General features: G+C 48.4%; 1 protein-coding gene across 2 annotated transcripts in view; it reads right to left on the bottom strand.

Annotated features, from left to right (window-relative positions):
- The window catches only part of LOC119968739 (junctional adhesion molecule B-like), a 100,201-nt gene extending 88,309 nt beyond the window's left edge, over positions 1-11,892 (bottom strand). For both annotated transcript variants that reach the window (XM_038801394.1, XM_038801395.1), the window contains exon 1: positions 11,682-11,892. In XM_038801394.1, the coding sequence (XP_038657322.1) occupies positions 11,682-11,730 (49 nt within the window). In that variant the 5' untranslated portion in view covers positions 11,731-11,892. The remainder of the gene's footprint in view (positions 1-11,681) is intronic.
- Between the last annotated feature and the right edge of the window lie 391 nt (positions 11,893-12,283).

Here is a 12,283-nt window from a genome sequence, read left to right as displayed (position 1 = left end):
CTTCCGCTCAGATAGGCAGGCAGAGAACTGGGAGCAAGACATCAGAGAATGTTGATTCGAATAGATTGAGAAAAAGACAGGGCACTGTTCATTTCAGATGTCACTTATTATTATTTAGTTGCCTGTGGAATTTAGATAAAGGCTTATGTCAAGACAGGAAGTAGTGCTAGAGCTTGTTTTTTAAAAGCTGGTAAATTGTCGGAGGAAGGAATCCCAAGCGGAAATAACGACTTGCAGAGTTTTCCATTTCTGGGAGAGGATCAGTTGCAGACTGATGAAGTTGCAAATTTGTTTCGAGCTGTCCCAATGTCAATTTCTCATCCTTCTCTCTGTTCCCGATGACTTAGGGGCGTGTTGCAAAAATCACAGAGAAGTCTACCCCTTAAGGATGGTGGATCCTATATAGGTTACTAAGTGGTGTCCAACTGATTTTGCTGAACTCACTATGGTAGAATTGAGGGACAGATTAAATACCGCAGTGATGGGACAGAGGCTACTGGTTTGCCACCAGAAAATCAAGAGTGGAACAGAGGAAAAGGAAAGACAGACCTGACTTCATCCAGCACTTTTCATGACCTCAGGATGTCAAAGTTATCCAAACAAAATGTCACTGTAATGTAGGAAACACGGCAGTCAATTTGTGTGTAGCAAGCTCCAATGAACAGTATTTGGTTATGACCAAATAGTCTGTTTTTAGTGATTTTGATTGGAGGATAAATCTTGGCCCAGAGACGAGAAAGAACTTCCCTTCTTTCTTCACATCCACTACGACAAGCAAGACTGGGCCTCGGTCCGACTTCTCCAGAGATATGGGATGTGTGGAGAGGTTGAGCGATCAGTTGCACTAATTATCATGGAACAAAACTGAAGCAGCAGCCTAGACCTTGTCCTCAAGCTGCTGGAGTGGGACTTGAGCCACTGGTAATAGGACCAAAGAGGAAGAGACAGCTGGCGCAATCCATTTCCAAATGGGAAGAAGTCTACAGAACAAAATGTCTGTACAATAGATTTGGCAACTCAACTCTGGGAGACCACAGGATGGCCTGTGGAATGGACACCTTATTGGGTAAACTAACTCTCCCTCCATTCTGCATCCAAGCTTTGTGGTAACTAGTGTAACTATGCAGGAAAAGGATAGCCATAACATTCCCTGGCTCCAACATCCCTCAGTTTAATGAGGCCACAATTAACACACACAAGGAAAGTTATAAACAAAAATAAAAAGAAGGGAGGGTAGGTAAATAGCATAAATTCCACTGTACCATGAATTCCAAACTCTCAGAGAGAGGGGAACTAAAACAAAAGTTTGTTGCATTCTCAACTGTCTTTGTGAAGACATGTGTCTCTCAAATTGAGCAACTGTGTGGAATTCCATGGTCAAGAATAAGTTTCACGTCTTCCACTTGTAGCTTTGTGGTGAAGGGTACTCACTGTGGCACTAAGTCACAGAGACCCAGGAGGTCCCGGCTCACTGCTCTCTCTCATGTCAACTCCAAACTTACTAATCTTAAATCAGTGGTCGACATGACTGGTTTCTGAATTCTGGGCTAGAGAAAGGATAAATCAGACAAAGTCCCTACAGTACTTGCGACCGCACAGTGAAGATATCAGAGGAGACAAGGTCAGGCTGGGTGTTCCAATGTTGCAAACTCTGCTACCACCCGCTCTCCTGGACCACACAAGAACAAAAATTATTTGCATGTAGTATGAAGACTATTGGAACCACACCCCAGTATGAATCATTGCTGTTTGGAAAAAAAATCTTAATTGGTTGGGGGAGGGTGAACAATTAATACAAATGAAATGCTTATATTAATACTGCACCTGGCAGAATGTCCCAAAGCACTTCACAGCAATGAAGTACCTTAGTCGCAATTTATTTGTACACAATGAGGTTCCAAAAACAGGCAGTGATATAACAACCAAATAATCTGAGACCTCTTGGTTAAGGATTAAATATTATCAGCACACACTCCTGCTCTTCTGTAAGGTCAGGATGGTTCAGTTTGTATCATTCATGCTATGTGTTCGAAGATTCTGGGCTTAACCCTCCCTTCAGGATTTTAGCCCTAAAGGCCAACACTCTTAAAATCACATACCAACAGAGTGGGATAAACGTTATTGCAGTGAGGTCTCATCCACTTAGTCAGGAAGGTAAGCAGGTGAAGTCTACTGTCCTACATCATAAAAACAGCCCCAACGTTCCTCCCATTGTTCTTTACAGAATCCGGCCATTTGCAAAATGGCTGCCACGTTTGATTGGATTGGATTTGTTTATTGTCACGTGTACCGAGGTACAATGAGAAGTATTTTTCTGCAAGCAGCTCAACAGATCATTCAGTACATGGGAAGAAAAGGGAATTAAACAGAATTCAAGAAAATACAAGAAAATACATAATAAGGCAACACAAGATATACAATGTAACTACATAAGCATTGGCATCGGATGAAGCATACAGGGTGTAGTGTTAATGAGGTCAGTCAATACGAGTCATCTAGGAGTCTGGTGACAGTGGGGAAGAAGCTGTTTTTGAGTCTGTTTGTGCGTGTTCTCAGACTTCTGTATCTCCTGCCCGATGGAAGAAGTTGGAAAAGTGAGTAAGCCGACGCACAAACAGTTCCTTTGCTTCAAACCAAACAATATTAAAGGTGCCAAACAATTGCAACGTGTTGATTTTAGTACAAAGTATTTTGAGACGTTTGTGAGAGATTTGATATGGAGTTAGAATCATGGGGCAGGATTTTCCGGTACCAAGGCGAAATTCCTGCCCAAAGTCAACCGACCAATTTTCCCTCAGATCTCCTGTCCCGGCCATGCCTAAGATGATTCCTAAGATGGGCGTGGCTATACAATTTGGGTGACATAATCTAACAGCACAGAATATGATCATTCGGCCCTGCGTCAACTCCTTGAATTCAATTAGCCCCTCCCCCTCAAAAGTCCTGCAATTTTAACTTCTCTCTGAAGTTCCTATTAGAAAATTATTGAATCTGCTTCCACCACCCTTTTAGTTCCGCACATTCCTGATCATGACAATTTGCTTCGTAAAAGAAAAATTCTTCATCGTGCCGTCCTCGCTTATTTTTTTCTAAAAATAATTTTTATTCAAACTTTTCACATATTATAAATAACAGAAAGGAAAAGGTAGAACCCCTCCCCCGCCCCTTTACACAAATAATAAAACAACAAAAACAAAAGTGCGTAAGCAAACAAATAAACGTTAACCAGTGAACCATAGTACATCCCCAACCAAACACAAACATCCCCCTTCCCCCGGGTTTCTGCTGCTGCTGACCATCTCCTAACGCTCCTCCAGGATATCTAAGAACGGCTGCCACTGCCTGAAGAACCCCTGCACAGATCCCCTTAAGGCAAATTTCACCTTCTCCAATTTAATAAACCCTGCCATGTCGTTAATCCAGGATTCCACGCTTGGGGGCCTCGCATCCTTCCACTGAAACAGAATCCTACGCCGGGCTACCAGGGACGCAAAGGCCAGGATACCGGCCTCTTTCGCCTCCTGCACTCCCGGCTCATCTAACACCCCAAATATTGCAAGCCCCCAGCTTGGCTTAACCCTGGAGTTCACCACCCTTGACACCGTCCCCGCTACAGCCCTCCAGAACTCCTCCAACTCTGGGCATGCCCAGATCATGTGGGTGTGGTTTGCGGGACTCGCCAAACACCTCACGCATCTGTCCTCACTCCCAAAAAACCGGCTCAGCCTTGTCCCGGTCATGTGCGCCCTGTGCAGCACCTTAAATTGTATCAAGCTGAGCCTCGCGCAAGAGGAGGAAGAGTTCACCCTTCCTAGGGCATCCGGCCACATACCCTCATCGATCTCCTCTCCCAGCTCCTCCTCCCATTTACCTTTCAGCTCCTCCGCTGAGGCCTCGTCCACCTCCTGCATCACCTGATAAGTTACCGAGATCCTACCCTCTCCAACCCACACCCCCGAAAGCACCCTGTCCTGGTCCCGACACGCCGGCAGCAGCGGAAACTCCACCACCTGGTGCCTAACGAACGCCCTTTCCTGCATGTACCTGAAGGCATTTCCAGGGGGGAGCCCGAATTTCTCCTCCAGCTCCCCAAGGCTCGCAAACTTCCCATGAATGAACAGGTCCCACATCCTCCTAATACCTGCCCTGTACCAGCTCTGGAACCCCCCCCCCCATCCATTTTCCCCGGGACAAACCGATGGTTCTCCCATATCGGGGACCACACCGAAGCCCCCACCTTCCCCCCTGTGCCATCTCCATTGCCCCCAGATTTTGAGGGTCACCGCCACCACCGGGCTCGTAGTATACCTCGTCGGAGGGAGCGGCAGCGGTGCCTCCACCAGCGCCCCCAAGCTCGTGCCCACATAGGACGCCATCTCCATCCTCTTCCATGCTGCCCCCTCCCCCTCCATTACCCACTTGCATACCATCGCCACGTTGGCAGCCCAATAGTACCCACAGAGGTTAGGCAACGCCAGCCCCCACACCCCCACCCCCTCCCTACTCCGTTCCAGAAACACCCTTCTCACCCTTGGGGTCTTCTTCGCCCATACAAACCTCATAATACTCCTGTTAACCTGCTTAAAAAAGGCCTTAGGGATCAGGATGGGGAGGCATTGAAACAAAAACAAAAACCTCGGGAGCACCGTCATTTTAACCGACTGCACCCTACCCGCCAGGGAGAGCTCAACATATCCCACCTTTTGAACTCCTCCTCCATTTGCTCCACCAGCCTCATTAAGTTGAGCTTATGCAGAGCCCCCCCCAGCTTCTAGCCACCTGAACCCCCAGGTATCTAAAACTCCTTTCTACCCTTTTTAGCGGAAGCTCACCAATCCCCCTCTCCTGGTCTCCTGGGTGACCCACGAACAACTCACTCTTCCCCAAGTTGAACTTATACCCGGAGAAATCCCCAAACTCCTAAAGTATCCTCATCACCTCCGGCATTCCCCCCACTGGGTCCGCCACGTACCATAGCAGATGATCCGCATATAACGAGACGCAGTGTTCCTCCCCCCCACCGCACCAACCCCCTCCAGTTCCTAGACTCCCTCAAAGCCATGGCCAAGGGCTCAATCGGCAGCGCAAAGAGCAGGGGGGATAGAGGGCACCCCTGCCTCGTTCCTCGATATAGCCGGAAATATTCCGACCTCTTCCCGTTCGTGGCCACACTCGCCATCGGGGCCTCATACAACCTCACCCAGTTAACGAACCCCCCTCCCCGAACCCAAACCTCCTCAACACCTCCCACAGGTACCCCTACTCCACCCTATCAAAGGCCTTCTCCACGTCCATAGCCGCCACTATCTCCGCCTCCCCCTCCACCACCGGCATCATAATTACATTCAGGAGCCTACGTACGTTGGTATTCAACTGTCTCCCTTTCACAAAACCCATCTGATCCTCGTGTATGAACCCCGGGACACAGTCCTCGATCCTCATGGCCAATATCTTTGCAGGATTTTTCGCATCCACATTAAGGAGCGAGATCGGCCTATACGACCCACACTGTAAGGGGTCCTTGTCCCGCTTCAGAATTAGGGAGATCAGCGCCCTAGATATCGTCGGGGGCAGAACCCCCTCCTCCTGTGCCTCATTGAAAGTCCTTACCAACAGCGGACCCAATAGGTCCACGTACTTCCTATAGAATTCCACCGGAAACCCATCTGGCCCCGGTGCCTTCTCCGCCTGCATACTCCCAAGTCCCTTGACCAGTTCCTCCAACCCAACCGGCGCCCCCAGCCCCACCACCTGCCCCTCCTCTACCTTCGGGAACCTCAGCCGGTCCAGAAACCGGTGCATTCCCCCCCCCCCCCCCCCCCCCCCCCCCCTCCGATGGGGGCTCAGACCGATACAGTTGTTCGTAGAAGTCCCTGAAGACCCCATTAATACCCACCGTACTTCGCACCGTGCTCCCACTCTCTCCCTCACCCCCTCCCCCGATCTCCCTCGCTGCCTCCCGCTTCCGAAGCTGGTGTGCCAGCATCCAGCTAGCCTTCTTTCCATACTCGTACCACGCCCCTTGCGCCTTCCTCCACTGCACCTCCGCCTTCCTGGTGGTCAACAGGTCAAACTCAGCTTGGAGGCTACGCCGCTCCTTAAGTAATCCCTCCTCAGGGGCCTCCGAGTACCTCCTATCCACGCTAATCATCTCCCCCACTAGCCTCTTCCTCTCTCTCCTCTCCTTCCCCTCTTTGTGGGCCGTGATGGAGGTCAGCTCTCCCCTGACCACCACCTTTAGCGCCTCCCAGACCACCCCTACCTGCACCTACCATTGGCTTCCAGGTACCTCTCGATACACCCTCGGACCTGCCTGCACATCTCCTCGTCCGCCAACAACCTCACCTCCAATGAAAAAGGAAATGAACATACTCCTTTGCCAATTATCTTAAATTTGTTTTTTCTGGTTACTGGCCCTGAAAATGAGCGCAAAGTCGTTCCCCCTATCTCATCTATCAAAGTCCTTATGATTTGATAACCTCGATTGAATCTATTTGATCTTCTCTGCTTTAAGGAATAACTTCAGCATCTCTAGTCTCACCACATAACTGGAACCCCTTAACCCCGGTGCCATTCCCGTTAGGATTGCCAACCCTCCAGGACTGGCCTGAAGTCCCCGGGGACTTCAGGACACTTCCCTGTGCGATCCCGGAGAAAAATCACGACAACATTAAAAAGGATTGCTTTCTTTTGTCAATTTCTATGACCATTTCTCTTTATCAGATGTAAAAATACTGAAAATGAAAAAACAAGGGCTGGTTGGTTGGCCAGTCGAGGATCATTCAATTAGTTTTTTTTTTTTGCTTTCCGATAGAAAGACAAGCGCGTCACAAGGATGGAGGTGTTGGCCGACTAATGGCTGGAAAATGCGGCCAAGTCATGTGATGAAATCTCCATGAATACTTTTAATCACAGTTGGCAACCCTTACCATTGTAAATCTCCTCTCCACCTTCTCCAAGGCCTTGACAATCTTCTGAAATGATTATGCGCAGAATTGTACACAATCCTCCAGATGGGGCCTAACCAGCGATTTATAACGGGTTACCATAACTTTCTTGATTTCGTACTCGGTGCCTTTAGTTATAAAGCGAGCGTCTGTAGCAGTCTTCTCAATTGGCCCTGCCGCCTTCAAAGTTTTGCTGACAAACACCCACGGGTCTCTCTTTTCCTATAGAATTTCCCCTTAGAATTTTTATTTATATCGCCTCTGCATATTTTTCTTGCAAAATGCATCACTCCATAAATACAAGATATTTGTTGGTCCTTTTATCTGGAAAAGGGTAAAAACCACGAGACAGCAAGATGAACATGGAAGGCAGCCAACGAGGGGAGGCAATGTGTAACTTATGTGTTACTATTCATGTACTGGAATTAATGTCATTATTGCAGCCCTGGCTGACAGTCTGCTGAGCCTGAGAGAGAGTTTGGCTAACAGGCATGTTAAAAAAACAAAAACTCTTCAGGAACTTGTCAGAAAAATAAACAGCGAAAGGGGAAGCATTTATAAGGCTAGAGCAGAAGAGCGAGACTAATTTGAAAACTCTTCCAAAAGAAGCAGCATAGGAACAATGGGCCGGATGGCCTCCTAGTCCCTGATCCTGTGATAAGAGTCCCAATACCACAGCAAATTTAGTCACTATGTAGCCGAGCAGCACAGGCTAGAAAGGCCGCACTGTGGATCCCAACAGTACAAGGGTACAGCACAGACAGAGGCCATTCAGCACATTGTACCTCACTGGACAACACATTGAAGGTGTTTCCTGACTCCTTTCTTAGTATCCATCTAATTAGAGCAGCAGAACCACTCTCACCAATCCCATCCAATTGCAGGATGATGACAGGAGGTGCTGGAGGAGAGGCACAGTGACCGTGTCTGCGTGGGTTTCCTCCGGGTGCTCCGGTTTCCTCCCACAGTCCAAAGAGGTGTAGGTTAGGAGGATTGGCCATGCTAAATTGCCTTTAGTGTCCAAAAAGGTTAGGTGGGGTTACAGGGATAGGGTGGAGGTGTGGGCTTAGGTCGGATGCTCTTTCCAAGGACCGGTTTAGACTCGAAATGAAATGAAATGAAAATCGCTTATTGTCACAAGTAGGCTTCAAATGAAGTTACTGTGAAAAGCCCCTAGTCGCCTCCTTCTGCACTGTAAATCGATATCTACGTCTATATGTTTAGACCACCCACTAAATCAGTGTTTTTCAAACTTTTTATCCCGGGACCCACTTTTGCCACCCGGCTGACCTTCGATGCCCACAGCGGCCGACCTTCGCAATACACGTCATGTTCCCTTACCTTTAATGTGGAAGGGGAGCCTGCTTGGTCCTCAGAATCTCACTCCAATCAAATCTACAGGAGAGGGCAATGCACCTATCAGATGCAGAGTTCAGCCAGTTACTTTGTGCCGTCTTCATCTTGGTGAGAATGGAAAATCCAACCTCACCCATGTGGGTTGCTATGAAGGGCAATAGCAACAAAATGCTGGTTTTACTCACCACGGGATACTCCTGGGAGATGCTACTCCAGAATGCTGACAGCCTCATGTGCTTTCGGTGCATTTTTAATGTGCTATCACTGGTCAGGTACAACAGCATAGTCTTTTATTTTGGACATGATGTGGAGATGCCAGCATTGGACTGGGGTGCGCACAGCAAGAAGTCTTACAACACCAGGTTAAAGTCCAGGTTAAAATTGGGGCTGGTTTAGCTCACTGGGCTAAATCGCTGGCTTTTAAAGCAGACCAAGCAGGCCAGCAGCACGGTTCGATTCCCGTACCAGCCACCCCGGACAGGCACCGGAATGTGGCGACAAGGGGCTTTTCACAGTAACTTCATTGAAGCCTACTCGTGACAATAAGCGATTTTTCACTTTTCATTGCAAGTCCAACAGGTTTGTTTCAAATCACCAGCTTTCGGAGCACTGCTCCTTCCTCAGGTGAATTATTTGGGAGTCAGCTGTAAGTTATCAGCTGACTCTGGGTCTCAACATCAAAAGGAATTTTTGATCCAACACTTCTCTTTCAAAATCTGAAACTTTTCCTCTCATTTTCCAGTACTTCCCTGCATATAACAGTCATGGGCTTTGCATCCTGATTTGCATTGGCACAATTGGCAGAACCATACCTCAAGAAAACATCTTCATACTGCTTGGTTCCTGAGTAAAGTTTCTTCTTTGTCGGCTGTTAACCAGAGCCCCTGGAGCTCTGTCCTGCCTTGGACTCTTCTGTGCAGCTCTCTCCAGCAGATACAGATGTGAGATTCTGGCTAGTAAGTTCTCTGCCTATTTGTGTATCTGGCTGCCTCTTTCTTGTTAGAAAATGATTCACCTTCACTGTCCTCTTGCTAGCAGTTAGAAAATGGAAGAAACTCTCCTCCGTGACTTGCCGTACATTCAGGGTGCTTGACGTCAAGTGTATGTGCAGGGCGCATGACCTGCTCACTGCTGTCACGTCTGGACGGAAGGCTAAACACAACCTCATTTCATTCTTATTTAAAAGGCAGCAACAGTCGCCATTCTCAATAAAAAGCCAGTGGGGAATCTCTCCTGTGATCGGGACCACTGCGACCGATCGCCTCGTGGCCCTCCCGAAACCTGCCGGCGACACACCCGTGGGCCGTGACCCACACTTTGAAAAACCCTGCACTAAAGCACCCCACTGGTAGTTAAAAGATACCAGGGTTTTCATTGCCACTCATCAATCTGGGAGCCCATTCCATGAGTAGAGCAAAACATCCTGATATTGGTCCTAAATTCACCTTTCACGACGCCAAATCCATGAGTCACCCCAAAACAAAATATATTGCATTTACACAATGGTGATCACCACCTCAGAACATCCCAAAGTGCTTTAAACCCAGAAGAAGTATTTTTTGATTGATGTCGAAAAAAAGGAAGCCAATTCGCACCTAGCAACTGCCCAGAGCAGCAATGTGGTAATGGCCAAACAATCCTTTTGTGATGTTGATTGAGGGAATAAATATCAGCCAGGGCACCAGGGGTAATTCCCCTCCTCTCCTCAGAAATGGTGCCCTGGCCTTCTTCATGTCAGAAAGAACAGTTGGGGCCTTCAATCAACTCATCTGAAAGATGTCCCTTCTGGCACTGCAGCACTCCCTCAGTACCACACCAGAGTACCAGTTTGAATGGTCAAGCTCCAAATTTAACCCTGCCTTATGATCTTGTTTAAAGTTATATGAACAAATTAAATACAAGATACATATTGCTCCATCGCATAATACATAAACTTTATAATGCTGCTTCTCAGCTATCTCCTTTCAAGGTACAAGAACCCAAGTTTCTCTAGCACCGCCTTGTAATGGAAACCTATATATTTTTTTAAACCAAATGCACTCATTGAAGGATGACCGGGTCAGTCGTGGGATATTCACTCCCTCTAATTTAAGGCTACTGAGGTAAATGGCATTGCCCAATTACTACCTTGGCTGGAATCAGCTGACCACTGGACTATTATAGCTGGGGCATTGCCTGATCTTCAGTTGCTATGTGAAAGGGTCAGAATTAACAATTGGTCAACTGCCAGTTTCATCATGAACACTTCCAGCAGGAAAATAAGAAATTGTGTTATTTAATCAGGAGCTGGGCAACATAGTTCACCCCCCAGGATTTAAAAACAAAAAATTCTGGATACACACAACAAATCCATCTGTACGTTATCAGGCAGATCAGACTGTTCCTACCTCCCACTTTTAAAAATCTACAAACCCCTCTTTTTTCACTCTATCTTCACATTCCTCTCCCATCTGTTTAAGTTCCATCTTAAATCTCTCGCTTACAATATTATCTCCCATCCCGGGAACGGCTCAAGAATCACAATCACCTCACCCACTCACTGTATGGGAGGAGATGCTCTGCCTGAACAAAGGGTTTCTGACAAAATCTTCAATACGTTTCCAGAATTTTGATTCCGGTTTGCCCCCCCCCCCAATACACCTCCCCCCCCCCATACACCTCCCCATACACCCCCATTCCCATCTCCACCACGCCCCCATACACACCTCCCCATATACACCCCCATTCCCATTTCCCCCACACACACCTCCCCAAAAACCCCCTCACCCCCATACACACTTCCCCTATGCCTTCCATGCCAACCTTCCCCAAACTCCCCACACCCCCTTGCCTGTATTCCCCATGCACACCTCCCATACCACTATGCCCACCTCCCCTTACACCCATGCCCACACACCCAGATGCCCACCTCCCTCACACCCACACACACCACTCCCCATACAAATCTCCCCCGTACAAACCTCCCCCACACCCCCTCCACCGTCCACGTTTTGACAGCCACAAAGTGGGAATTTGAGCTTTAAAAACAACTCTAAACTTAACCAAAACGTTCATTTCCTTCCCCCAAAGTGAGCCACATGGAACCCCTTGGCCCAAACTAAAGGGACACTTCTGGAGGTGTCTACCCCCCCCTCTCTCAGCACATTAACTGGAGGGAGGGGGGTCGTCACATTAACAATATCTGGGGAGGGGGGGGGGGGATAAAAAGCAGAAAGGAGCTGCCAACAAGAGTAAAGGAAGCAGCTCCTTGCCCCGCTTCAAGGTGACTTTCTGAATAAAGAACAGGCGAAGGAAACCGTTAGAACAATGGAGCTGCTGCTGGTGGGGGAAGGCAGTGGCTCTGAATACAAAGTTAAAGGGACTTTATAAAATACTTACTCAGCTGCAGGAGGCTGAAGGAACACAGAAAGATTTCAACTCTCGTCATCTTGCACCCCCTCAATTCAAGACAAAAGGGGAAAAAGTTCCTCCAGAACTTTTCTTGCGGAGTTTTGAGGGTAGGTGTTTGGCAGGCTGGGATCTGGGAAGGTCCGACCTGTTGTTGCTGCTGCTTCTCCTCAGCCACTTCTGCACTCTCCCGTCTGTCAGGGCAGCGGCGCTCGCGGGGTCCTAACGCCCGGGCTGTCCAGCAGCCACTCTCATCCTGCAAAATCGGTGGGGGGGGGGGGGGGGGGGGCGTCCCACTGGCGCAATTAGCCCCTTGGCTGCACACTAGCCGCTTCCAAGTGTTGTCCTCCTCGCCTTATAATAATCATCACCTTTATGAGTGTCACAAGTAGGCTGACATTAACACTGGAGTTACTGTGAAAAGCCCCTAGTCGCCAAATTCCAGCGTCTGTTTGGGTACATGGAGGGAGAATTCTGAATGTCCAATTCACCTAACAAGCATGTCTTTCGGGACCTGTGGGAGGAAACCGGAACACCCGGAGGAAACCCACGCAGACACGGGGGGAACGTGCAGACTCCGCACAGATGGCGAC

Source organism: Scyliorhinus canicula, chromosome 7, assembly GCF_902713615.1.
Source record: "Scyliorhinus canicula chromosome 7, sScyCan1.1, whole genome shotgun sequence".
In the NCBI taxonomy this organism is placed as follows: domain Eukaryota; kingdom Metazoa; phylum Chordata; class Chondrichthyes; order Carcharhiniformes; family Scyliorhinidae; genus Scyliorhinus; species Scyliorhinus canicula.
Note: the sequence above shows the minus strand (reverse complement) of the source record. Positions and strands in the feature narration are given on the sequence as shown.